The 27,984-nt window shown below is 42.2% G+C and overlaps 1 protein-coding gene across 1 annotated transcript in view; it reads left to right on the forward strand.

Moving 5' to 3' along the window:
* Positions 1–27,660, forward strand: part of LOC146436526 (mucin-5AC-like) — a 42,392-nt gene extending 14,732 nt beyond the window's left edge. Inside the window, exons 18-50 of the mRNA XM_085063804.1 lie at positions 555–810; positions 1,435–1,484; positions 2,111–2,211; positions 2,338–2,489; positions 3,017–3,155; positions 3,252–3,365; positions 3,673–3,852; positions 4,370–4,609; positions 5,200–5,356; positions 5,973–6,101; positions 6,422–6,563; positions 7,160–7,203; positions 7,298–7,504; positions 7,997–11,112; positions 11,180–15,203; positions 15,360–15,583; positions 16,442–16,616; positions 16,794–17,044; positions 18,328–18,511; positions 18,906–19,104; positions 19,842–20,020; positions 20,238–20,307; positions 20,617–20,714; positions 21,075–21,106; positions 21,827–22,004; positions 22,684–22,788; positions 23,017–23,051; positions 23,437–23,559; positions 23,671–23,769; positions 24,420–24,548; positions 25,180–25,237; positions 25,863–25,968; positions 26,493–27,660. Coding sequence (XP_084919930.1) covers positions 555–810; positions 1,435–1,484; positions 2,111–2,211; positions 2,338–2,489; positions 3,017–3,155; positions 3,252–3,365; positions 3,673–3,852; positions 4,370–4,609; positions 5,200–5,356; positions 5,973–6,101; positions 6,422–6,563; positions 7,160–7,203; positions 7,298–7,504; positions 7,997–11,112; positions 11,180–15,203; positions 15,360–15,583; positions 16,442–16,616; positions 16,794–17,044; positions 18,328–18,511; positions 18,906–19,104; positions 19,842–20,020; positions 20,238–20,307; positions 20,617–20,714; positions 21,075–21,106; positions 21,827–22,004; positions 22,684–22,788; positions 23,017–23,051; positions 23,437–23,559; positions 23,671–23,769; positions 24,420–24,548; positions 25,180–25,237; positions 25,863–25,968; positions 26,493–26,712 — 11,516 coding nt within the window. The 3' untranslated portion in view covers positions 26,713–27,660. The remainder of the gene's footprint in view (positions 1–554; positions 811–1,434; positions 1,485–2,110; positions 2,212–2,337; positions 2,490–3,016; positions 3,156–3,251; positions 3,366–3,672; positions 3,853–4,369; positions 4,610–5,199; positions 5,357–5,972; positions 6,102–6,421; positions 6,564–7,159; positions 7,204–7,297; positions 7,505–7,996; positions 11,113–11,179; positions 15,204–15,359; positions 15,584–16,441; positions 16,617–16,793; positions 17,045–18,327; positions 18,512–18,905; positions 19,105–19,841; positions 20,021–20,237; positions 20,308–20,616; positions 20,715–21,074; positions 21,107–21,826; positions 22,005–22,683; positions 22,789–23,016; positions 23,052–23,436; positions 23,560–23,670; positions 23,770–24,419; positions 24,549–25,179; positions 25,238–25,862; positions 25,969–26,492) is intronic.
* Positions 27,661–27,984: the final 324 nt, after the last annotated feature.

Genomic DNA, 27,984 nt, shown 5'->3' on the forward strand with positions numbered 1-27,984 from the left:
GTTTTACATTCCCTTGCCTTTTGAAAATGGTCACCCAGAAGGTCCCTGCACAGTAGCTCTCAGGGATTCCCACAGTAAATAGTTTTATACTGGGGTTTAGCTGTAGCATTGACTTTAAAGAAGCTGAGGAGGAAGGGGATACCATAAAAGAAAAACAGTAAACAGGGAGAAATATTAAAAAGAGACTTTGCAAGATTACTTGCTCAGAAGCAGCAGAAGTAACACAGAGAGCAATAACATTGCAATAGGAATAAAATAAGTAGGCTTCTCAATTTACTTTGACAAAAAGTACAAAAATAGCAATGAGGACAAAACACACTATGCCTTAATATAATTGAATTTTTTTTTTAACGTAGACAAAACATTTGTGACACATTTACGGGGGAAATTTTTGCTCTAGCAGTATAAAAAAAATTACACTGCTGGGGATATCAGTAAAGCATGTGTACATACAATGCCACGTTTATCATATATACTTTATCTCAAATACTTTATTTATACCTATATTGATTCTTGAATGAACTACAAATGTAACTCACCTTCTTACTCTCAAGCAAAATACACCACCTTGTGTCCAAAGTCCTTGAAGTACACCTACAATGTCGATTCCTGTCAACCCACCTGCCGGTCTCTGAGTGAGCCTGATGTCACATGCAGCATCAAGTTTGTCCCCGTGGATGGGTGCACCTGCATGAATGGAACCTACATGGATGACAGTGGCAAATGTGTGCCTGCTTCTAGCTGTCCTTGTTACTACAAAGGAATGCCTCTGTCTTCAGGAGAAGTTGCTCATGATAATGGTGTTGTCTGGTAAGAGATTTGTAAAAAAAATAAAAGGGATGGAATATAGGCAATCATGAAACTATATATAAGTTATGAAATCTAACCAAATCAAATGCATTTCTATCCCTAGCAATTTCAATTAAAAAAATCAGATTCTTAAAAATTTCTGAGGGCTACCCATGTTTGGAAGATTGCACGCAAACAATTACAGGAATTCAACAAACAAACCTGTGGTGGGTCAGCCTTTGCTAACAGCCAAACTGCCACCCTGTCGCCTTTCTCTCTGCCTCCCCTCCTCCCTCACCTCCACATCTACTTTTCTTACCCATGACTGTAAAAGACTTGTTCCATGATGAAAGATGCCTGATAATCCTGTTAGATTCCAATCATAATGGGAATAATCTCTGAACTATTCTGAAGGACAGTTTTAAACCAGGCAAATAGAGCAAACATTTATTTATATAGAATCTAACTTTATTTTGTTCTACTCTAGTGAAAAATATTCGTATTTTTGAAGTGTATAAACTATTCTATAAAGGATATATTTTATTTGTTTTATCACACAGTAATTTTTCATTATTTCAAATTCATTGGGAAACAGGCTGAAACTTAACAAGAAGTCAAAAAATATCCTTTTCCTTTTTTTTACAGTACTTGTGCCTATGGAAAGCTGAGCTGCATTGGAGAGAAGCCTGAACCAGGTAACATATCACTTAAGATTTACTTTAATTCTCCCTTTCCATCTTCACCCTTTTCAGTTCTTTCTTCTCTTGTCATAATGATGCATATTGTACAAGTCTGAAATCAACCAAGAAAATGAGGTGAGGACTTCTGTAATGTAGAAGACATTCTCAAAATACACAGAAACAGAGTCTTACATTTCAGAATGCTGAAACAAGTTATAATGCCCTGGGTTACCCAGGGTAGAAGGATACTTAGTCACCTCCCTCAATGTGAGGGGAAAACTATTCACATTTTAATTAAAATGCAGAAGGAAAAAAAACCCCAAACCAAAACCAACAAAAAAAATCAAACAAAAAACACTCAAACAAGTAAACCAGGATCTTTATCTTGTTTTGTTCTGGTTTTCTGAAAGAAACTATTTAATGAAGCTAACTAAAAATTAGTTTCATTGAGTAGTCCAAGCATAGGCACAAAAACCAGGTGGATATGAGATGGAAACAATATTTGCTTTCTCTTTCTTGCTACATGCATCACATTAAGGTACACATAACTCACAAAGGAGTATTTCAATTTTTTTCTTGGAAACACAAAGATACAAATGCATGGTTGATCTCACATTTCTCATGTCTCTTCTCTCTTTCAGTCTGTGTGCCTCCCATGGTTTATGTTGACTGTGGCAATGCCACTGCAAATGTGGTAGGAGCAGGATGCCAGAAGAGCTGTCAGACTCTAGATATGGAATGTGTAAGTACAGACTCTGTATACCTAGTTGAATGCATATTAATCAAGATCTTTTACAATTACCAGCTGCAGCTGGACTCTTCCAGCAGGGAAATGTTTCAAGATGCATTTTCTTTATGGTCCTTACAGTACAAAACTCACTGTGTCTCTGGCTGCGTATGTCCTCATAATCAAGTGCTGGATGGCAGAGGTGGCTGTATAGCTCCAGAAGACTGTCCATGTATTCACAATGGCAATTCCTACAGTCCAGGAGAATCAATCAGAGTTGGCTGTAATAACTGGTGAGAGCATATTGATAAATAATATTTTGGAGTATCTAAAATGGAACAGTTTAAGCTCCAGGCAAATAACATCATTTCACTCTAGCAGTATCAAGATTTCTAGGAAGGAATTCTACATAAAATGATCCACTTAGACAGAGCTTGCTTTTTGGGTACTATTTTTCTCAATAGTACAGCCCAGAAATTGCAAGTGGTCAGGAAAAAACCCCATGGTTTTGATGTTGACCATTCAAGTCAAATCTTTTTCCTTCCCAGGAAATCCTTAAATTTCAATACATCCCATACATTTCAATACAGGATTTGTAAATGTGAAAGAATTGGTGTTTTCTAAACCAAATGATTCATTACATCATTAAGTAACATAGTATTTGGCTAAATCCCAATAGTTCTTGAGCTATGTTGCATTTTTGACAATAAGCAAACCTTATTTTTTCATTAGAGTCTTAACACATTTTAAAATATATACCTATATTTATATTGTGTGTATGTCTAGTTTTTACATTTGGAGTTCTTTTTGTCTTGTGTAGCACATGTAGAAACAGAAAATGGCAATGCACTGAGGAACCCTGCCTGGAAACGTGTTCTGTTTATGGAGATGGCCACTACACCACCTTTGATGGCAAACGCTTTGATTTTGAAGGAGACTGCGAATATGTTCTGGTCCAGGTAACAGAGTCCTGCCCAGATTGTTTCTCTAAGTATCTCGCATTTTACTTATGAATATGTAACATAGTTAACAGTGTTAACATTCCCCTGTTTCAGAACTACTGTGGCCAACAAGCTATGAATCAGGGAACCTTCAGAGTCATCACTGAGAACATTCCATGCGGCACTACAGGAACTACCTGCTCTAAGTCTATTAAAGTCTTCCTGGGGGTAAGTATTTTCTTTAAGTTGTGCCAGAAGGATGGAGCAAGCTGTCCCAGATAGACTGCACAGCAGAAATGGCCTCCAAGATAAGGCTAATGTCACTAGACTTCTTTGTTCGCTGTTAATGATTCTGTTCTCTCCTCTAGAAAGCAAAGGAGAGAAATATACAGAGTAATTACTTAATAGGAGGTTGTTAAATAGGATCCTTTTGGTTATAATATTATCATTTCAAGAAGTTACTGTCCATATGTAAAACTATACAAAATAGGTGATTTTTGAAATTGGCCTCTAACTTTTTCTTCTCCTGTCTTAGAACTATGAACTGGTACTCAGTGAAGGAAACTCTGATGTCATCCAGAGGACACCTGGAGGAAAAATGCCATTCCAAATCCGTTCCATGGGCATCTACATGGTGGTTGACACTACTGTTGGTCTGATACTCATGTGGGACAAGAAAACCAGTATATTCATCAAACTTAGTCCCAGCTTTCAGGTATACTTTAAAAGTGAAAACATGAGTGAAAATAATTCTGAAACATTTTCATATTATCTCTCAAAAAAAGAGGGTGGAAATTTAGGCTGTAAACCAGAAGACTGTAATCGAAAGAGCAGAAATCACATATTTTCCTTGTGTTGACTTAAGGAAAATGCGTAGTATACCATTTAAGTCACATTATTCAGCAATGGCATAACAGCAACTTTCACTAGCTGTCTTCATGAAAAACCCTCACTGAAGAGATATAGTCAGGATCAGCTAAAACTAAGTACCTTCGTACTAAGAATAAAACCCATGAGTCTACTCTGCTTCCTATCCTTATAGTCCTTCTTCCTAACAAGAAGTTAGATACATCTCTTTATGAAAAGCATTTTATATAAATGTCCAACAGGGTTACTGAAGAGGCATAAATAATCTTAAATAACATGGTTGCATAAGATTCATCCTGAGGTCTGTTACTCACAGATACTAAGAAATAGTACCTTACTGATCTTGTTTGTTTATCTTGACATAGGGACAGATCTGTGGACTTTGTGGAAACTATGATGGCAATGGAAATAATGACTTCACTACTCGCAGTCAGTCTGTGGTAGGAAATGTGCTGGAGTTTGCCAATAGCTGGAAAGTGTCTTCTAGTTGCCCAAATGCCAATCGTACACAGGATCCATGCAGTGCAAACCCATACAGGAAAGCCTGGGCACAGAAACAATGCAGCATCATTACCAGTGAAGTGTTCGCAAAGTGTCATTCACAGGTATGACAAAAAATTTAGTCTTAAATTCTTGGCGAAACAATTACATCCATTTTTATGTGAGATAGATTAAAAAATACTCTAAAATACACTTTGTCATGCTTGACAAAGTGAAATCAGACAAAGTTCCAGGAGACTGCATAGAAATGTTTTCACTATCATTTTCTCGGCTTTTGTCTTGAACAAGTAAACTAAAGAAATTGATATTTTTGATTGGTTGGCTTGTTTGGTTTTTTTGTTTTTAATAGAAGGAAAAACAGTAGATAAATCTCAAGATATGTTTATTTTCTAATGGCATTGTTTTCTGCTATTATAAATATCAGCCACCTAATATGTATGACTGTGTGCTAGCTTGTAGTAATTACCAGGATTTTGCAACTGTATCTTCAAGATCAAACAGTTCTTAGTATTACAGTTTAATACCTATAGCTTTATTCTACATTTTCCTCTTGATTTTTCAAAGCAATCTCATGGTTTCTTCCTTGCTTACCTGTCTCAAATACAGAGCAGTGAGTTCCACATATCTTATTCAGCTATTGTAGGACAGTGCAAAGAGGACAAGGGCATGAAAACTTAAATGTTTTCTCCATCAGGTTGAACCAAATGAATATTACCAAGCATGTGTGGATGATGCTTGTGCCTGTGACACTGGAGGAGACTGTGAATGTTTCTGCACAGCAGTAGCTGCCTATGCTCAAGCATGTAATGAGCTGGACATCTGCATATCATGGAGAACCCCATCCATTTGTCGTGAGTTTCAACCTACTACTTTTTTAAGGGGTCCAGAGGGAGAGAAAACAGAAGGGGAAAAATGGAAACCAAGTAGAATAAGAAAGGAAGGATAAAACTGTATTTTTGAAGCACAGCTGTATGCTTAAAAAACAAACAAACAAAACCCAAAACAAAAAAAGCACCGATTAAACCCCCACAAAGCAGTTGGGTAAATCACTGGAAGACAATCTATCTTAGTAAAATGAAACTACAGGTAATAACTTTCCAAGTGGTGTGATTAGTGTCTAATTAACTTGACAAACATGATATACAAGTAGTGAAACATGATATTTTATTACACTGCCACCTGTCTAGAGCAGGTTCCATGTAAATAAATCTTTGTGCATACTAGCTAAGATCAGTGATTCAATCAACTGATTTTTCACGTTTAAAGTGTAACTCTGTTCTATGATGTATGTACCTATTGGTGTCAAATGGTTTTAGAAATGTAACAATTGTATTGTGTTAGCAACAAGACAATATATTGTTCATCACCTATGTGATTATGCTGATCCCCTTGGATTTTTATCTAGCAAAACTCAAACGGTGTAGAGCTAAAACATCAAAGATATTTTTCTGACATTTCTTCTTCTAGCTCTGTTCTGTGACTACTACAATCCACAAGGGGAATGTGAGTGGCACTACCAGCCATGTGGATCACCTTGTATGAAGACCTGCAACAATCCAAGTGGGAAATGCCTTCATGAGATGAGAGGTTTGGAAGGTAAACATAATTATCCGTATCTCATTTTACTTGAAAGGTTAAAATCAGAATGATGAACAAAATTTGTATTACTCAGAGTATGACATGTTTGTACTAGAAACTATAAGAAGAGATTTAATTAGTGTTGTATGCCCTAACGGATTATGTACTTGTTTGGAGTGAAGGACAAAATGCTCCAAAATATAATGTGCAGTCAGAGGAATAGCAGTAAGAGGGTCTGAAATTCCACTTACCATATGGGACATTTTGGGAAAAGCAGATATGAGTGTAGAGTAACTTATGAAGGGCCTAGTTTCAGCTTGACTCTCTTTCTGTTGCAGGCTGCTATCCCCACTGTCCAAAGAATAAGCCCTATTTTGATGAAGAAACCATGACTTGTGTTTCTAATTGTGGTTGTTACGAAGATGGAAAAAATTACAAACCAGGAATGGAGATGCCTTCAAAGCAGAATTGTCAATCATGGTAGGATTAGAAAACAATTTTAAAAATAAAGTTTAAAGTTGTGGAACATAATTAATCACACATGAAATTTGTTGTTTACCAACAGGAACTAGGCGAGTCAGAGGCTGATGAACAATGTTTAATTTTCTTTCCTTCCAAGGAAATTAAGTGATAATATTGTGAAGCATTTTATCATTGAGAGATTAATTTACTACTTATTTTGTGTATTTATTAAAGTACTTTGAAGTTTTATCATTATTAAATTAAGTGAAAACAAGTTAAAATAATATTAGTTAGGGAATAACCTGAGAATTTTTAATAAAATATATCTAAACTCATTGTGTGAAATTCTTTAGAAGTTAGCAGCCAACTCATCTACATGCACGTTTCTTACCTGGCTCATAGAAGAGCTACCTTTCTTGACAGAGAATAATGTAAAGATATCTAGCCTGAATTTATATAGCAGAACTGAATATCTAACTCAGAGAAGATAAGGGCATTTTACATTTAAATACACAATGAATAGCAAAGGACTGAGAGAAGAAAAATCGAAACAAAAAAGTGATGTCACGAACCAATATGTTCACATTCATAATCTCATTTTTTCTCTTTTTCAGCGAATGCACAATTCATGGCAAAAAATGCAGATATGATGAACATGGTATGTTGACTAAGTAGTTTTTATGTGAGTAACACATATTTAAGGCACTCTGTGTTTCAGATAGCAGTGAATAACATCCTGCTTTGATCTACAGAATGTGTCTGCATTTATGAGGGGCAGAAATACAACTACAAAGATGTGGTCTACAACACTACAGATGGCACAGGATGGTGTATTGTTGCAACCTGTGGTCCCAATGGAACCATACAAAGGTTTTTCCATGACTGTCTGCCCTCAACATCACCCACAACAGCAACGACATTTCATTTCAGCTCTACGCCACCTACCACTACTTCAACAGGTACATCCTTTGTAGCCCATAAAAGTGTGCTCTTGATTAGCGAGTAAAATATAGCTACAAACCCACACTCGCAACATAAACAACTTAATACACCCTCAAAATAAATGACAGCATGTATAATATATTATTAGAATTTGGTTTCAGTAAGTATTTGGTAACCAAACTAATGCAAAAGATGCAAAACATGGAAAATAAAACCACTTCTTAATCACAAAAAGAGAAATTACTGCACACTGCTTTGACAGCATTTTTTTACTTAACTCCATAATTAATGAAAAAAAACAAGTATCAAATTTATTATCTGTAAGTGTAAGAATTTGGGTGACGGATTTTCTGTCCTATAACACATTAAATTATAATCAACTGATGTACTGCAGGAGCATAATGCAATAAAAATGGCATTAAGAAAATTGTCAGCCTATTTAAAATAAGAAAACCAGATAGTATCTACAGGAATTTATTCTTAATTTCATGGTCTCTTCCCTTTTGCAGTGTCACCAACTACATCAGTATGTGTTCATGAAGTCTGTGAGTGGTCAAAATGGTATGATGGGAGTCTACAAACCCCTGGCTATGATGGGGGAGATTTTGAAACCTTTGATGATTTACGAGCAAAAGGTTATGAAGTCTGTAAAGCCCCACGAGCTGTTGAATGCAGAGCAGAAAAGTTCCCTGATATACCACTGAAAGACCTGGGCCAAAAAGTGGAATGCAGTAAAACACAAGGGCTTATATGTTACAATAAGGATCAAATTTCAACAATGTGCAACAATTATGAAATCAGAATTCTCTGCTGTGTTTATGTGCCATGCTCTTCGACAACACCTTTCAGCACATCAACCCCAGTCACAACTCCAACAGAAACGACATCTAGTGAAACAACATATTCTACAACTTATGAAAGTACAACATTCACATATTCAACTACTGAAGAAACAACAACAACACCTGTCACCACACCCCCTTCAACAGCTCCTCTGTGTTTTAAAGAAGAATGTTACTGGTCAAGATGGTATGATGTCAGTTATCCAGGCTCAGGTTACAATGACGGAGATTTTGATACCATTCAAAACATTAAAAAAAAAGGATACAAAGTCTGCAATAATAGAAAAGCTGTGGAATGTAGAGCAGTGAGATTCCCAAATACACCATATCCTCTACTGGAGCAAAACATAACATGCAATACAGAAGAAGGGTTGAAATGCTACAATAAAGATCAACTGCCACCCATCTGCTATAATTATGAATTAAGGTTTAAATGCTGCATAAATGTACCAGTACCATGTGAAACAACACCACAACCAATTACAATTCTTTCAAGTACATCCTCCAAAGAAATAACAACGACACCACATTTACAAACAAAACACAAGACAACAACTACATCAACGGTTCAACCAAAAACAGAGTACATTCATACAAGAATAACTACAAAACCTACCCCTATGCCAGTATTATCAACTACACCGAAGACAACTACAACATACCCCACCACCACGTCCACCAGCCCCTGTGAGCCTGAAGTGTGCACGTGGAGCGAATGGTTCGACGTTGACTTCCCCTCCTCGGGGCCCAACCAGGGAGACTTTGAAACCTACCAGCACATCCGCGCCGCCGGCAAGCGAGTCTGCCGGCAGCCCAAGGAGATCGAGTGCCGGGCGGAGGACTACCCCGACGTCCCCATCCAACAGGTCGGACAGGTCGTGCAGTGCGACGTCCACTTTGGACTGGTGTGCAAGAACGAGGACCAGACGGGAAAATTCAAGATGTGCCTCAACTACAAGATCCGTGTGCTCTGCTGCACCCCCAACTACAACTGCGTAGGCACCACCACCAGCCCCACCACCAGCACCCCCACCACAACGGTTCCACCCTCCGCGCCAGTCACCACCTCCACCTCCACCCCCTACATCTCCACCACCACGACTTCCACCTCCACCGAAATCACCACCACCATCAGCACCACCAGCCCCACGCCCACGACAACTTCCACATCCTTGCCCATCCCGAGCCACACCACCACGTCCACCAGCCCCTGTGAGCCTGAAGTGTGCACGTGGAGCGAATGGTTCGACGTCGACTTCCCCTCCTCGGGGCCCAACCAGGGAGACTTTGAAACCTACCAGCACATCCGCGCCGCCGGCAAGCGAGTCTGCCGGCAGCCCAAGGAGATCGAGTGCCGGGCGGAGGACTACCCCGACGTCCCCATCCAACAGGTCGGACAGGTCGTGCAGTGTGACGTCCACTTTGGACTGGTGTGCAAGAACGAGGACCAGACGGGAAAATTCAAGATGTGCCTCAACTACAAGATCCGTGTGCTCTGCTGCACCCCCAACTACAACTGCGTAGGCACCACCACCAGCCCCACCACCAGCCCCACCACCAGCACCCCCACCACAACGGTTCCACCCTCCGCGCCAGTCACCACCTCCACCTCCACCCCCTACATCTCCACCACCACGACTTCCACCTCTGCCGAAATCACCACCACCCTCAGCACCACCAGCCCCACGCCCACGCCGTCTTCCACATCCTTGCCCGTCAGGAACCGCACCACCACGTCCACCAGCCCCTGTGAGCCTGAAGTGTGCACGTGGAGCGAATGGTTCGACGTCGACTTCCCCTCCTCGGGGCCCAACCAGGGAGACTTTGAAACCTACCAGCACATCCGCGCCGCCGGCAAGCGAGTCTGCCGGCAGCCCAAGGAGATCGAGTGCCGGGCGGAGGACTACCCCGACGTCCCCATCCAACAGGTCGGACAGGTCGTGCAGTGCGACGTCCACTTTGGACTGGTGTGCAAGAACGAGGACCAGACGGGAAAATTCAAGATGTGCCTCAACTACAAGATCCGTGTGCTCTGCTGCACCCCCAACTACAACTGCGTAGGCACCACCACCAGCCCCACCACCAGCCCCACCACCAGCACCCCCACCACAACGGTCCCACCCTCCGCACCAGTCACCACCTCCACCTCCACCCCCTACATCTCCACCACCACGACTTCCACCTCTGCCGAAATCACCACCACCCTCAGCACCACCAGCCCCACGCCCACGACGACTTCCACATCCTTGCCCGTCAGGAACCACACCACCACGTCCACCAGCCCCTGTGAGCCTGAAGTGTGCACGTGGAGCGAATGGTTCGACGTCGACTTCCCCTCCTCGGGGCCCAACCAGGGAGACTTTGAAACCTACCAGCACATCCGCGCCGCCGGCAAGCGAGTCTGCCGGCAGCCCAAGGAGATCGAGTGCCGGGCGGAGGACTACCCCGACGTCCCCATCCAACAGGTCGGACAGGTCGTGCAGTGCGACGTCCACTTTGGACTGGTGTGCAAGAACGAGGACCAGACGGGAAAATTCAAGATGTGCCTCAACTACAAGATCCGTGTGCTCTGCTGCACCCCCAACTACAACTGCGTAGGCACCACCAGCCCCACCACCAGCACCCACCACAACGGTTCACCCTCCGCGCCAGTCACCACCTCCACCCACCCCTACATCTCCACCACCACGACTCCACCTCCGAAATCACCACCCCAGCACCACCAGCCCCACGCCCACGCCTTCCATCCTTGCCCTCGACCCACCACCACGTCCACCAGCCCTGTGAGCCTGAAGTGTGCACGTGGAGCGAATGGTCGACGTCGACTTCCCCTCCTCGGGGCCCAACCAGGGAGACTTTGAAACCTACCAGCACATCCGCGCCGCCGCAGCGGTCTCCGGCAGCCCAAGGAGTCGGTCGGGCGGAGGACTACCCGACGTCATCCAACAGGTCGGACAGGTCGTGCGCGTCCACTTTGGACTGGTGTGCAAGAACGAGGACCAGACGGGAAAATTCAAGATGTGCCTCAACTACAAGATCCGTGTGCTCTGCTGCACCCCCAACTACAACTGCGTAGGCACCACCCCCAGCCCCACCACCAGTACCCCCACCACAACGGTCCCACCCTCCGCGCCAGTCACCACCTCCACCCCCTACATCTCCACCACCACGACTTCCACCTCTGCCGAAATGACCACCACCCTCAGCACCACCAGCCCCACGCCCACGACGACTTCCACATCCTTGCCCATCCCGAGCCACACCACCACGTCCACCAGCCCCTGTGAGCCTGAAGTGTGCACGTGGAGCGAATGGTTCGACGTCGACTTCCCCTCCTCGGGGCCCAACCAGGGAGACTTTGAAACCTACCAGCACATCCGCGCCGCCGGCAAGCGAGTCTGCCGGCAGCCCAAGGAGATCGAGTGCCGGGCGGAGGACTACCCCGACGTCCCCATCCAACAGGTCGGACAGGTCGTGCAGTGCGACGTCCACTTTGGACTGGTGTGCAAGAACGAGGACCAGACGGGAAAATTCAAGATGTGCCTCAACTACAAGATCCGTGTGCTCTGCTGCACCCCCAACTACAACTGCGTAGGCACCACCACCAGCCCCACCACCAGCACCCCCACCACAACGGTTCCACCCTCCGCGCCAGTCACCACCTCCACCCCCTACATCTCCACCACCACGACTTCCACCTCTGCCGAAATGACCACCACCCTCAGCACCACCAGCCCCACGCCCACGACGACTTCCACATCCTTGCCCATCCCGAGCCACACCACCACGTCCACCAGCCCCTGTGAGCCTGAAGTGTGCACGTGGAGCGAATGGTTCGACGTCGACTTCCCCTCCTCGGGGCCCAACCAGGGAGACTTTGAAACCTACCAGCACATCCGCGCCGCCGGCAAGCGAGTCTGCCGGCAGCCCAAGGAGATCGAGTGCCGGGCGGAGGACTACCCCGACGTCCCCATCCAACAGGTCGGACAGGTCGTGCAGTGTGACGTCCACTTTGGACTGGTGTGCAAGAACGAGGACCAGACGGGAAAATTCAAGATGTGCCTCAACTACAAGATCCGTGTGCTCTGCTGCACCCCCAACTACAACTGCGTAGGCACCACCACCAGCCCCACCACCAGCCCCACCACCAGCACCCCCACCACAACGGTTCCACCCTCCGCGCCAGTCACCACCTCCACCTCCACCCCCTACATCTCCACCACCACGACTTCCACCTCTGCCGAAATCACCACCACCCTCAGCACCACCAGCCCCACGCCCACGCCGACTTCCACATCCTTGCCCGTCAGGAACCGCACCACCACGTCCACCAGCCCCTGTGAGCCTGAAGTGTGCACGTGGAGCGAATGGTTCGACGTCGACTTCCCCTCCTCGGGGCCCAACCAGGGAGACTTTGAAACCTACCAGCACATCCGCGCCGCCGGCAAGCGAGTCTGCCGGCAGCCCAAGGAGATCGAGTGCCGGGCGGAGGACTACCCCGACGTCCCCATCCAACAGGTCGGACAGGTCGTGCAGTGTGACGTCCACTTTGGACTGGTGTGCAAGAACGAGGACCAGACGGGAAAATTCAAGATGTGCCTCAACTACAAGATCCGTGTGCTCTGCTGCACCCCCAACTACAACTGCGTAGGCACCACCACCAGCCCCACCACCAGCCCCACCACCACAACGGTCCCACCCTCCGCGCCAGTCACCACCTCCACCTCCACCCCCTACATCTCCACCACCACGACTTCCACCTCTGCCGAAATCACCACCACCCTCAGCACCACCAGCCCCACGCCCACGCCGACTTCCACATCCTTGCCCGTCAGGAACCGCACCACCACGTCCACCAGCCCCTGTGAGCCTGAAGTGTGCACGTGGAGCGAATGGTTCGACGTCGACTTCCCCTCCTCGGGGCCCAACCAGGGAGACTTTGAAACCTACCAGCACATCCGCGCCGCCGGCAAGCGAGTCTGCCGGCAGCCCAAGGAGATCGAGTGCCGGGCGGAGGACTACCCCGACGTCCCCATCCAACAGGTCGGACAGGTCGTGCAGTGCGACGTCCACTTTGGACTGGTGTGCAAGAACGAGGACCAGACGGGAAAATTCAAGATGTGCCTCAACTACAAGATCCGTGTGCTCTGCTGCACCCCCAACTACAACTGCGTAGGCACCACCACCAGCCCCACCACCAGCCCCACCACAACGGTTCCACCCTCCGCGCCAGTCACCACCTCCACCTCCACCCCCTACATCTCCACCACCACGACTTCCACCTCTGCCGAAATGACCACCACCCTCAGCACCACCAGCCCCACGCCCACGACGACTTCCACATCCTTGCCCATCCCGAGCCACACCACCACGTCCACCAGCCCCTGTGAGCCTGAAGTGTGCACGTGGAGCGAATGGTTCGACGTCGACTTCCCCTCCTCGGGGCCCAACCAGGGAGACTTTGAAACCTACCAGCACATCCGCGCCGCCGGCAAGCGAGTCTGCCGGCAGCCCAAGGAGATCGAGTGCCGGGCGGAGGACTACCCCGACGTCCCCATCCAACAGGTCGGACAGGTCGTGCAGTGTGACGTCCACTTTGGACTGGTGTGCAAGAACGAGGACCAGACGGGAAAATTCAAGATGTGCCTCAACTACAAGATCCGTGTGCTCTGCTGCACCCCCAACTACAACTGCGTAGGCACCACCACCAGCCCCACCACCAGCCCCACCACCACAACGGTCCCACCCTCTGTGCCAGTCACCACCTCCACCTCCACCCCCTATATCTCCACCACCACGACTTCCACCTCTGCCGAAATCACCACCACCCTCAGCACCACCAGCCCCACGCCCACGCCGACTTCCACATCCTTGCCCGTCAGGAACCGCACCACCACGTCCACCAGCCCCTGTGAGCCTGAAGTGTGCACGTGGAGCGAATGGTTCGACGTCGACTTCCCCTCCTCGGGGCCCAACCAGGGAGACTTTGAAACCTACCAGCACATCCGCGCCGCCGGCAAGCGAGTCTGCCGGCAGCCCAAGGAGATCGAGTGCCGGGCGGAGGACTACCCCGACGTCCCCATCCAACAGGTCGGACAGGTCGTGCAGTGCGACGTCCACTTTGGACTGGTGTGCAAGAACGAGGACCAGACGGGAAAATTCAAGATGTGCCTCAACTACAAGATCCGTGTGCTCTGCTGCACCCCCAACTACAACTGCGTAGGCACCACCACCAGCCCCACCACCAGCACCCCCACCACAACGGTTCCACCCTCCGCGCCAGTCACCACCTCCACCTCCTACATCTCCACCACCACGACTTCCACCTCTGCCGAAATCATCACCACCCTCAGCACCACCAGCCCCACGCCCACGACGACTTCCACATCCTTGCCCGTCCCGAGCCACACCACCACGTCCACCAGCCCCTGTGAGCCTGAAGTGTGCACGTGGAGCGAATGGTTCGACGTCGACTTCCCCTCCTCGGGGCCCAACCAGGGAGACTTTGAAACCTACCAGCACATCCGCGCCGCCGGCAAGCGAGTCTGCCGGCAGCCCAAGGAGATCGAGTGCCGGGCGGAAGACTACCCCGACGTCCCCATCCAACAGGTCGGACAGGTCGTGCAGTGTGACGTCCACTTTGGACTGGTGTGCAAGAACGAGGACCAGACGGGAAAATTCAAGATGTGCCTCAACTACAAGATCCGTGTGCTCTGCTGCACCCCCAACTACAACTGCGTAGGCACCACCACCAGCCCCACCACCAACACATATCCGGTTGTCACCAAAAGTGAACCTTTCTTTACCACAACTCCACCTCTCATTATTACTACACCCTGTTTCTGCAAGATTGGTGATGCTATTTTTGCACCGGGTTAGTCTATCTGATTTTGGCGTGTCTTTATATTTGTCTCATTTTTTTCCCTTTTTTAAAGTTTTTATCAATTTTCTTTAATTTTTTTTGTTTTGCCTTTTTGCTTTTTAGTTTTTTTAAGTTTTTTTTTCTTTCTTCTCATTTCTTTTTCTCTAGGTGATTTGATTTACAACAGAGTGGACAGTGAGGGTTGTAGATTTTATGCCATCTGTACCCCAACATGTAGCATTGAACGGCACACCGTGCATTGTAATGCCACTACTCCACCATCTATTACTTCCTCTGAGTGGTCCACCATAACAACATCAGTTCCTCTGCCTCCCACTACTGCAAGTGCTATTTTTCATGGTTGTGTTTCTAGTATTTACCCTCCATTACAAGTACGTAATTTCTGTGTTATTTTTGTACCATTTAAATAATATAAATGTTTGGGTGGTACCAGATTGGAACAGTTTGTAGTTTTTAAACGTCACATATGGTGATTGTCTTAATATTTTGCTAATGATGGGCATTCTATAGAACATAATATTTGAGTTTTTCTTTTTTTGAATTGCAGTCTTTTATACTGATGAAGCAAGTTATAATATTCTTTTCTTCTTACTTTATTTTTAGTGGAACTATTTTTGATTAATTGCTTATGTAAGCTATCTTCTCACTTACATAATAGAAGTGATTTTCTTGTGGATCTTATGTTTCCACTAAATGGAAGTATTTAAGATACACTGAAGGCTTGTGTATGTTTCTGTTCTACTGCCCTTTTATCTATACTTCTTTAAACTATTTTTATTGTCATGTCCTCTGTTGACAGTGAAATACGCTATACATAGTATCATGGAAATCCATTCCTGTAGCCTAATACTTATCCCCTCATGCCCCAGAAGAGCTCCTCATGCAGAAGAAACACGTGTAGTTAAAGTTCCCACCTCCTTTTAGCATTAAAAAAATTAAACCTGTAGAACATTGACAGCTTTTTACTATCATTGAAGATTTTCATTTTAGTCTTTGTTTCAGATTTAGAAAAGAAAGCATTTTCTATCCTCCACAATATGGTCAGAATTTTCAATACCTCTTGTCGCCACTAAAAATCATTAATACCTCAAATTGAGGAGAATTAACATACTGATTTCCTTTCCAACACTACCATTACTGGAAATGATATAACATAAATCTAAAGGGTGGAGTAATTGTTGTACTTGTTTCCAGAGTTTTGTGACAACCACTTTTTCTTCATTTTGCAGCCTGGAGAAAGATTCAAATTATCCAACTGTACAGAAGTCATCTGTAATGGAGACAACGATATAGACGTAGTACCAACGTACTGCCCACCTGTAAAGGAAATTACCTGTGCAAACAAATACCCACCAATCCTGGTACCTGATGAAAATGGCTGCTGTTACCGATATGAGTGTCAATGTAAGCACCAGTAGATTAAGGAATAACATTTTTTGGAAAAAAAAGCCAAGCCTTACCCAGATTATATGGGCATTTTAATTTGTTAGGGTTGCTCTATAAATTGCAGTATCTTCAGTTTTTATATTTTCTTCTACATAAATTCTTACCTTAATCTTCCAAATATTTTCTCTGTACCAGGTGTGTGTAGTGGATGGGGTGATCCTCATTACATTACTTTTGATGGAACTTATTATACCTTCCTGGAAAACTGCACTTACGTCCTGGTGAAACAGATTGTCCCTAAATATGACAACTTCCGTGTTTACATTAACAATTATTACTGTGATGCAAAAGATGGACTCTCCTGCCCTAAATCCATTATTATTTTCTACAAATCTGCAGAAGTGGTGCTGACTCGTGAACTCATTAATGGCGTGATGACCAATGTGGTAAAATACTTTTTTCCCCTATTTTTGCAAAAAAGAAATAGGGTCCTTAGGCTTTAGTGATGCTGTTCTGAGATAGAGTCTGTTAGAATATCACATTATGGAGTGATCAGGGCAGAGGGTATCATTAGCAGAAAAAAAAAAATTGCACTGAATGCTAGGAGCAAAATTCGTATTTCATGAAAACTGGTACATTGTGCCATTCACTTATGCAAATAAACACATTTTGAAGAAACACAAATGCAAGTTGCAACCAGGATTCTACTCTCAGGGGGAAGATGGATATGTATCCCTTATCTGCTGGATGACTAGGGGCTGCTTTCTCTGCATAGGGAACTTGAGGCATCAAACAGCCCTGATGTGATTCCCCCTTCAATTTCCTACTGTGAAGAAAGGTATAGCTGAAGAAAAGGGGTGACTTAGACTGTCACCTCACCTTCATGACCCAAAGTAGTGTTGGCAAACCAATGAAAACGAAAAGTCAGTCCCACTCTTACCTTGGAGAATCTATTAGTTGATTAGAGAATCTACAGAAAAGGAGGAAAGTTTGTCTGAATAGTCACTCTCGCCTTACAGAGCCATGCCAAATTTTCAGTCAGAAAGGCATGTTGGTTCCAGTGATTCCCTGTGAAAGAAAACAATAACTAACAATTTTAAGTCATGCTTTAGACCAATTCAGTGAGAACAGAGTTGCAGACTAACTTCTGACAAAAAACTATTAGGCAAATACGTTTACCTTCATTAGCTCATACAAGATACTGGCTACAACTTGAAAACAAATAAATATGATCACAACATAAAACTGGCACTAAGAACATCTGACTTCATTTTGAATTCAGGCAACTCTTCCAGTGCCAATTACTATGCAATATAGGGATAGTGTGATTATCTAGCAAAGCTATTACATAATAATGGCAGGGATGTTCTGTAACTAAAAAAAAACTACCATATGAAAAATGTTTCCAATACATATAATCATGAGGGATACAATATAAATACTTAAATTTATATGCATAGACTACTGTGCATTAGCATATAATCAGCACAAACACAGTAGGTAGAGGCCACTTAGATTATTATCACATTTTAGCAATATAGCAATACAAACTGAGATATCAATGACAATATATGCTGTCACTGAGATACCAATGGGTATTGGATGTGATGCACAACAATATGGAATTATGCATAATTATGAAGATTAGAAAATATATTAGTTAAAACAGTCAGGCAGAAGCAGTTCTTATTCTGAAGCGGTGTTTTGTTTTTTTAAACCTTGCATTCAGATGTATTTCAACAAAAAGATTGTCGAACCAGGCTTCAAAAAAGAAGGCATTTCTTTCTCTACTCTTGGCATCAATATGATTGTTGAAATAGAAGAAATTGGTGCTACCATCACCTTTAGTGGACTGATTTTCTCTGTGAAACTCCCATTCAGCAAATTTGGCAACAACACTGAAGGACAATGTGGTAAGAAGGATGCACAGATTGGAGGGAGACCTCTTTCCCCATCCCTACCTTGGTTATGCTCACCCACTCTGGCTATGCAGTCTTACCATTGACAGACATTTTTAAACAGCAGAAAATGGAAATGAGTACAGTTATGCTCTTCAACTTCTGTAGGATGTCAAAAGCTCAGTATTTCAGCAACATGCTTGTTTCTTTAGTTTTTTCTTTGGGGCTGGGTTTTTACATGTGTTTGTTTTTCCATAACCTAAAATTCAGGTAACTAGAGAAAGCATTCCCTATGAAGCAAGGCAACACATGCATTTCATGAGCACGTCACATCTAAACATATCAGCACAGGAATGTAACGTGCATCTCTGATGTAGCTTATGAGACTTACCCAGTTTGTCTCTTCCAGGAACATGTACAAATAATAAAGCAGATGAATGCCGCCTACCAAGTGGTAAGATCATTTCCTCCTGTCCCCAAATGGCTCATCACTGGATTGTTGACGACAACCAGACGTGCCATGGAATACCAGTACCACCAGTGATAACCACACCTCCACCAAAGCCGCATTGTCAAACACCTCCACTCTGCAAGCTTATCTTGAGCGAGTAAGAAAACAAATTCATTGTTCCTTGACAAAACTGTCTCAGTATCTTACAAAAAGAATAACAGCTACAGCCCTAGCATGTGATAATAGCTGAAAATATCAGCTTAATGACAGAATATATATGGTTAAAAGGCCTTTGCAAAAGAAACTGCTCTGCCTTAATGACTTGCATGCCAAAGATAATTAAGCAAGGAGAGGTAAAGTCAGAAAATCAGGGATGCAGCAAACACTAAAATCAATACTCCCTGGCTGCAATACTTCTCGAGTATGCTCATTAACTCATAGCTACACTATTAAGCAAAGACTGAACTCTAAATCTGAAGTGGGTCTTCTGTACAAATCATAGAGAACCCAGTTACCTAACAGGTGAAGAGAGCAGATGCAAACAGCTGATAAATGTCCTTCATTCTTTTTACATTTTACCTAAATATGGAGTTCCAAAAGCACAAAGGCTTGTTTCCTGAAATACTTCCTACACTGATGTAGGCTGAGGAAAGCTTTTTTCAGATGAGTTACTTATAAAGGCCCTCTTATACTTGCTTTCTGTAGTATCTAGTAAGTTTGGAGCTATTTTATGTGCAAATTTTCTATCTCTACTTTTTTTTCATCCCTTTTTTTGTCAATCTGGTACAGTTGCCTTTTACACTAAATTTCTGGTTTCAAACTGCTAACAAGTTGTGTACACTTTATATAATAGCTCATTAACGTAGAGGGGGTTGCTTTCTTTACTGTCTGCAGGATTTTTGCAGAATGTCATACAGTGATACCACCAGAACCATTTTTCAAAGGCTGCGTTTTTGATGGATGTCGCATAGATGATGAATTCATGCAGTGTTCCAGTTTGGAGATATATGCTACAGAGTGTGCTGCTAGAGGTGTCTGCATTGACTGGAGAGGAATGACCAACAATACATGCTGTAAGTATTGCAGGACTCAAAATGCATGTGATAAATGGTAGAAATTAGTGTTTTATTCACTAAACGTGTCTTATACCTAACATTGGTTACTGTCTACAAAAATCCAGTGGGGTACTTTCTCAGAGAAACTGCAGATGGAGGCAAAGCTGTAGTCATTTTTGTTGAAAAAAATGCATCTACTGTCAATTTTTAATATTTTTTGTCTTTTTCCATACAGCATTCAGCTGTCCATCAGGCTTGGAATACAAGCCATGTGGGCCCATTAATCCTGTTGCATGTGATCAAAGGTATGGAAAAACAAAAAAACAAAACCTCCCACCCTGAAACACCTGCTTATATTTTTCTTTTTTTTTTCCTATTACTATCTATCTACTTGCCTCAGAAATTTGAGTTATTTCATAATGAAATGTGTTGCAAATTTTGCTAATTTATTCAAGATTTATAAATAACGATCAGGTCTGTGAACGTGCGCTTCCTGTTGATCTTCAGAAAGTGTCAATTTTTTGTCTCTCTTGTATCTGACATGATATGCTGCTCTGTCTCTTGTCGCACCACAAAAGTGTTGTACTCAAGGACATGTATTCTTCCCTTTCCAGCTATGAGCACCCTGGCTATGGAGTAACAGAAGGCTGTTTCTGTCCAGAAGGAATGACACTTCTGCGTGCAGAGAGCAACATTTGTGTCTCTGAATGTCGTAAGTAATCTGTAGCTAGTTTGGGGAATAAATAGAGATCGGGACTGTTATTCAGGAGGCCTGAGTTCAATTGTCATCTTCTACAAGGTCAGATCATTGCAAATCAGCCTCTTTAAGAGTCCCCATCTAAAAATTGAATAATAATCAATATTACCTTTTTTCCCCATCATCATTCCTTATTTGAGACCCACCAAGATAGCAGAACTCTACAGTTCAGAAAAACTAGTCCGCATATTCATTTTCTTGTTAGCTTTATCTTTACAGTTTTTTACTTGAAACTGCACATATGTACTACTCTATGTCAGTTTGCAGTGGTGTAAATACCCATTCATTTGGTTTTTTGTTTGTTTGTTTTTCCAGTTTGCAGGGAACCAAACGGAATGTCCAGATGGGTGAGTATCACAATCAGTGTGGCTAAATGTGAAACAGGATATTTAGTGTTCCACTAAACCAAAGCTTTGTCACAAATGCTTGTTCACTTTTAGTCTTAAAAATACTGAGTGCTAGAGCACCCCTAAGAAATTTAACAGAAAGTGATGAAATATTCTTTCAATAACCTCACATACAGAAAAAAAAATTTAAAAAGAGAGAAAGAGATAGATGGCAGTAGTGGAATTTAGACATACATGCTTATTTTATTTCCACAAATTTGGCTCACTAAAGTTACTAGAAATGAAGCAAGACATGGATAACAAAGTTTACCTGTTGCTTATCAGGTTCATAGTCTGCATTATTAGTTCCTCAGCTGCATAAAAATCTGCAACATAATGTGAACATGAGTATGTCATATAACCATTTCTTATTCAAAAATCCATGCAAGGCTCAATCACTTCTCCTTTAGAACTCCTGTAACCCTCATACTAACACTACTAACAAATTAAAAGTAACAGTTTTGTGAACTCAGAACCTTTCCAAAACCTTTCAGAACATGTCCAAAATCTTCTCCTAATAAGCAGTTTGTCTTTTATAAAATCGAAAAAGATGAAAAAGATTATATAATCAGCTATCATTATATCCATGAATATGTCAACTAGAAGCAAATAAAATAATTTTGGTTTGATTTATACTTAATTTTAATCTTTCCTTTGTCTGTGTTTGTCTTTTTTATTTAGCCAGGAGAAAAATGGACAAAAGATTGCCAGGAATGTGTTTGTGACAAAAATACTCTTAAGGTGAAGTGTAAAAAACATGAATGCTCTCTGGAACAGCAAGTATTTTGTGAAGAACCAGGTTACATGCCTGTTCAGATACAGATACCAGAAGATCCATGCTGTACAAGGACTGAGTGCTGTAAGTACTCTCTTAGTTCTTTATCATGGGGAATATTCTATATTCATTTTAGGAAACTACAGCAATCATTTCTCATTTTTTAATACTTTGCATTGATGTCATAATGCTATTCTCCCTCATCCCACTTTTTAGAGCCTTCTTGCAGAGCATATACTAAATGCCTGAAGATAACAAATTTAAAGATTAAAAGGTTTTATATAGTTAGACACAGAAAAGTAACTGAAGATCTTCTATAATTTAACACTGAAAGCCTTTAATACTGCCATTATCTCAAACAATATTAAAAACGATTAAAATATTTTCTATTTCAAAGACCAATATTAAGAAAACTATCTTAACTTTACAAAAAATAGTCCTGAATATTTAAAAGTTGCTCAAGAAAGTGCTAGAACCACCGAGAGTCATCAGATTCCCCACTGGTACAAATTTCTCTTTAGAATGAACTCTTTCCAGCAATTGCCAGTCTGTTCTTCTCAGTGTTTTGTTTTACAAAGGTTATGGGAAAGCCCATTCATGCTGAAAACACCTGGCATATAGACTGAATTAGTCTTTCAACTATCTCGTGTAAACAATACCATATTTACCCCATGGGAAAATTTCAGAAGTTCATGTAAAACAAAATTGCTTTAATTTAAAAATTCTGAGCTCATTATTTTCCATATTCTCTTACATGAAACAGTCTGCAACACAAGCCTCTGCCCTGATGTCCCACCCCAGTGCTTAGAGGGACAGGAAATAATCACAATAATGCAGCCTGGAAACTGCTGTCCTACCTTCGAATGCAGTAAGTACTGTGCACCCTCTTCATGTGCTATTTACTGCTGTATTTTTCTAAGTTTATGAATACCAAAACCTTATCAGAGAGATGCAAATTATCTGCATTACCATATTGGGCCTTGTTGTGAATGAGTGTTTTAAGGCCACCACCACAGGCCTACAAAGCTACAAGACAGAAGATTTTTCATGCACTTCTGCCTCTTAAAACTTACACCTCTTTCTTCCTTCTTTACAGGACAGGGCTGTGTAGTCAATGAAACCTACTATGCAGTAAGTACACAGTGTAACTCACTATAAAAATACACCCTCACAAAGTTCACAGTGCAATGTTTTTGAGATACCTACCATGGTCCATATTTTGTAGGAAAGCCTGAGATAAAACATTATTCATTATTGACCTGGGGTTAGCACACACTCTGTAATCAACACACTCTGTATAAACAAAAGCTTTTTCTGCTCCTCTTTCTACATTAGCAGAATTTGATTCCTGGATCATTATTACCAGTCCAGAAACTCAGCTTAAATAAAACCACCGAAACTGTATTTACGGATAGCTTAGCCTATACACAGCTCATCTTTATATTGTCTGTGACCTGCACACACAGAGCCACTTGCTTTCAGTGACTAATAATGTTTTTTTCCCAACTTTCCCTAGCCTGGAGCTGTCATTCCCTCAGGCCCCTGTGAAGAATGCACCTGCTCGGCGTCCTCTCCCTCACGGCCTCCCCAGGCCACGGTCAGCTGTGAGCCTGTGATCTGTGACACCTACTGCCCGCTGGTCAGTGCTGCTCTGCCAGCAGGGATTCCTGCCCCACTCAGCTCCAATCACCACCACTTAACGTCAGCCACCTGACTCAATGCCACTGTCTTTCTATTTCTTTCAAAACAGGGCTATAAATACACGGTGGAACCCGGGCAGTGCTGCGGCACGTGCAAGGCAGCAGCTTGCGTAGTGACTGTGGGAGACAACATCACACACGTCCTCCATGTAATTACCCCTTGTTTAGTTCACTTTTGGGGAATCTTGCTGGTCTTTTCATTCTTTCTTCTCCTTGTATTTGTCACATTTATTTCCTCAACCCTTTCCCATATTAGACAAATGCTTACTCAGGAAGGGACTGTCTCCACACAGCTTAAACAACACCTTAGGCCACAAACACCAGTTCTAAGACTTCTGGAAGCAACTGTGATAAGATACTGAACAATGGCTTTCAGAAATCAACATAGGAAAATACACAGGTGAAAGCAATCAGCTTTTGTTTGCCTCCAGTTCTGAAGCTGTAGCACCCATTTTGCTCAAAGGATAATTTTATCTGTGGAGGCATTTTGACACATCCATAAATTCTAATGACAAAACCACTGAAATGCAAATTATTCTTTCCAAATGAGTCCACATCATTACCCTATTCACACAAAAAGCACATCTATATCCAGATAAAAACAGAGCCTCTTTACTTGGTTAATGAGAAACACTTAATGACAGTATGACAATATGGCAAATAACCATCAGTTGAAATTCAACAATGTTTTTTAGAATAATCAAACTACTCTATACAGCAACAATAAGTCTTCGGGGGGGAGGTTGTTTCATTTTTATATGAGAATACTTAAATTTGCTTTAATTTTGACTACTTTTAGGAAGGAGAATACTGGAACCCACCTGGTGATAACTGTACAGTTTACACATGTGAAAAACATGCTGACCAGTACATTCAAGTTGTCAAAGAGGCAAGCTGTCCTGCCTTTAACCCTGATGAGTGTGATCCAGTAAGTATTATTCTACCAGTTCTCATATTTGGCAAGGTTGCAGTGCCTAATGCCAGTGATAGAAGGATCATGGTGTCCAAGGAAAATAACTAGCAGAAGCATCATGCAGGAAGTAGCTCTCCTTTTATCTTCTCTGAACCTGGTCCCAATCAAATTTTATCTCAGAAAAGCAACTCAAAATTAAAATGAGCAATATATCAATCCTCACTGAGAATCAGACGTTAGAGAAAAGGATACAACACAATATTTTGAATTCCTAAAAGTGTCAAGTGACCTAGAAGCAAAAATCAGCCTCTGGCAAGTCAGCTATTTCATTCATTGTGTTACCCTGATCTAATCCTTCAGCTGTACTGACTTTGATCACAATATTGTGACTTACATGTGCTACAAACTTAATTACTTGCTAAAATTATACTGATGAACTGAGGGTTTTCCTCCATTTCAACTTTTGAATAACTCTTATTAATATTAGTTATGTGCATTTAATATTTAGCCTTGCTTGAAATTAGATTCCATGTCTATACAAAAAAAGCCACAGTCTCCGGTGCCAGAGAAAATTAAGAAGCAGGGAAAGTCTGCTTTAGTATGCAGATATGAAACCTGAGTTATCTTTTTTGTCTTCCCACTTAAGGATGATGTCAGGTTATCTGATGATGGCTGCTGTTTAGTGTGCCAAAGAATACCGAAACGTAAGTAATGATAATTTTGTTAAAAGTATTGATTATATGTGCCTTATTAGGTATATTAGCCCATTTTGCATGATGGTGCATAGACAGAAGAGGTGAACTGACAAGTTTGGTTTCACTGCTTCACTGGGGTGAGAAAGGAAACAGGTGGAAATGACAGGAACAGAACATTTCCAATATGCATTTTAGGTCCCTGGGAAACAGATGGTGAACTTTCCCAACCCCTTAAATTCCCATCTCCTGTTAAATGTTAGGTTTTTTGTGAGAGGGTCAGGACTATAACTATTCTCCAGCTTCCATAGATGCATTCTCTTTAAGGAAGAAAGTGAAGCCAGTTCTGGGCAATGGGTGTTCATTGAGCAGTTGCCACAGTATTGCTCTTTATTTCTGCATCCTGCACCAAGTTGCATAAGAAAAAGGGAAAGTTTCATCCACTGATAAGACAAATAGCAAGAGTTTTCATTTGGCCCTTAGCAACTATAAGAAAAAGAAGAAAAATGCACTGTGACTTAATGTACTATTTCAGCTCCATCCACCTTAGTTTTTAGTTACAAACTGTCATACACAGCTATCTATTCATATACACCTACATTTTAACCTATTTTCCTTTGCTTTGTGATCACCTCAGTTTGCACGAAGCACAATATGACTACTGTCATCAACTATAATGGCTGTGTATCTCCTGCACCTGTTGAGATAACATACTGTGAAGGCAGCTGTGATGCTTACTCACGGTAAGTGGCATAAAAGGTAATTGTGGCCTCTTGTCATCTACTCTTTACACCAGTTACGTCAACAAAATCACAAGTGTTTTTCTGATGTGTCCAACATCCGCCCAGTCATCAACTGTTTCCATTGTGCTAATTAACATGATGTAGTACCAGCTTGATTACCTCAAGATTCACAGCGTTTAACAGCCTGTTCAGTGTCACAGTGAATAGACATGAATTTTGATTTTTGCCCATTTAAAAGTGAGGTTCTATGTTTCTCATTATTGTCTCACTGGAGTGGCTCACTATGTGGTCTGGAGTAATTCCTTTACTTTTTCTGTGCATTAATGAAGAGTAAGAGTCATCAAGTTTTACAATGAGGAGGAATTTATCTATATTTCACCACAATACTGTAAGAATGGTAATATTGAGCAATATTCCCACATGCAAGCACACAACTTCTGGTTATATTCTGTAATGGGTGGGAGGGGCAGTGACATTTCTCACATAAATTCTGAATCTCTCTCTACCATTGTTTTTTCAATCAGATATTCTCAGACGACAAACACAATGGTGCACAAATGCTCGTGTTGTCAGGAAATCAAGACCAGCAAAAGGAAGGTGACTCTGACATGCAGTGACGGAACCTCCCTTGATCACTCCTACACCTACGTGGAGAAATGCAGCTGTGTGGGTGCTGAGTGCATTACCCAACAGGAGACACAGCAGATAAAGACCTCTCAGGAACAACCAAATGTCAAAAATTAGAACTAGAAAGAAGTCCTCAAGCAAGAGTTGAGCATAAGACTTAAAAAAAAAAACAAACAACAAAAAACCACCAAAACCATGAACTTCAAAAAATACAAAAGTGTCAAGAGCAGCTAAAATTCTGGATGAACAGATGATACTTTCTGCATAAAAACCCACTATGTCCGTTGACAGAGTTTCAGTTTTCATTATAGATATATCTCCCATTGTTTTTTTATGTCTTTTCTTTTTCACCTTGAGAGGTACAGCATAAGGTCATCTTGACATTTTCTGTTCTTTTGTCTTCTGAGAAGTGCTGAACTTTTAATAACACTTTCATTCCAGTTCACCAAGATAAATCTAAAGACAAATCCAGAAAACAAACAAAACCCAAGGAAAACTGTACCCCTCTCTTCTATACGTTTATGTTGGGCGCAGAAAGCCGTATCTTTTCAAAACTAGAAACTTCAATATTTTGAACAACTTATGATGGACATATTTCTGTGAGGAAAAGGAAAAAATCCTATTATGAGAAGCTGCTGCACACTACTTTTTGTTTACATAACACCATCAGCATAGTAGCTGCATGAAAATATGGATTTTTTTATTTTGTTTTGTTATGTGGTTAACTGTTTACAGAAGAAATATATATATATATATATATTTGCCAACAGAGGCATATGAAGGAATTTTTTAAATGAAAGTATAATAATAATAATAATTGTACATTCTTTCCTAGGAAGCTTTAAAAAGTTGAACCATTGCTATTTATTTAATTTTTTTTTTTTTTGAAAACTGATTTATTGGGTCATTTCTTTCAGAATTAATGTTATCCCATTTCTTAGTCTCAGTCATGTTGTCTGGGTATGGTATATTTTCTTTTATTTTGTTTTTTAATATTGTTTTGTTTTTGTTCCTTATGAAACAAAAAAGCAATTATGATTAATAAATTTTGAGCATTTTACAGCATGTCTGTTTTGACTTCTCAGTGAATCCCTTGAGTGAGAGTTGCTGGCTCCATAAAACATAGTTCCAGGTCAAAAGTCAACGTAGGCTATGGTACCTAACCCCCATAGAGCTTTGACACTGCTTCAAATGAAAGTGCTCCAAGCACATCATTCCAGATGCTATCAGTTAGTGAACTTTCAGAAAGCAAGCACATCTCTAAGTCTGCATATTTTGTAGCTCTGAAAGTTCTTTACCTGACTGATTTAAACCACGAAAAGTACTTCAAACCAATCAGTCTCATGTTTTAGAGCCCACTGCAACGTATATAAATCTCTGGAATTGTAC

The sequence above is a fragment of the Lichenostomus cassidix genome, chromosome 5 (assembly GCF_008360975.1).
Source record: "Lichenostomus cassidix isolate B80296 chromosome 5, HeHo_3.0, whole genome shotgun sequence".
NCBI lineage: Eukaryota > Metazoa > Chordata > Aves > Passeriformes > Meliphagidae > Lichenostomus > Lichenostomus cassidix.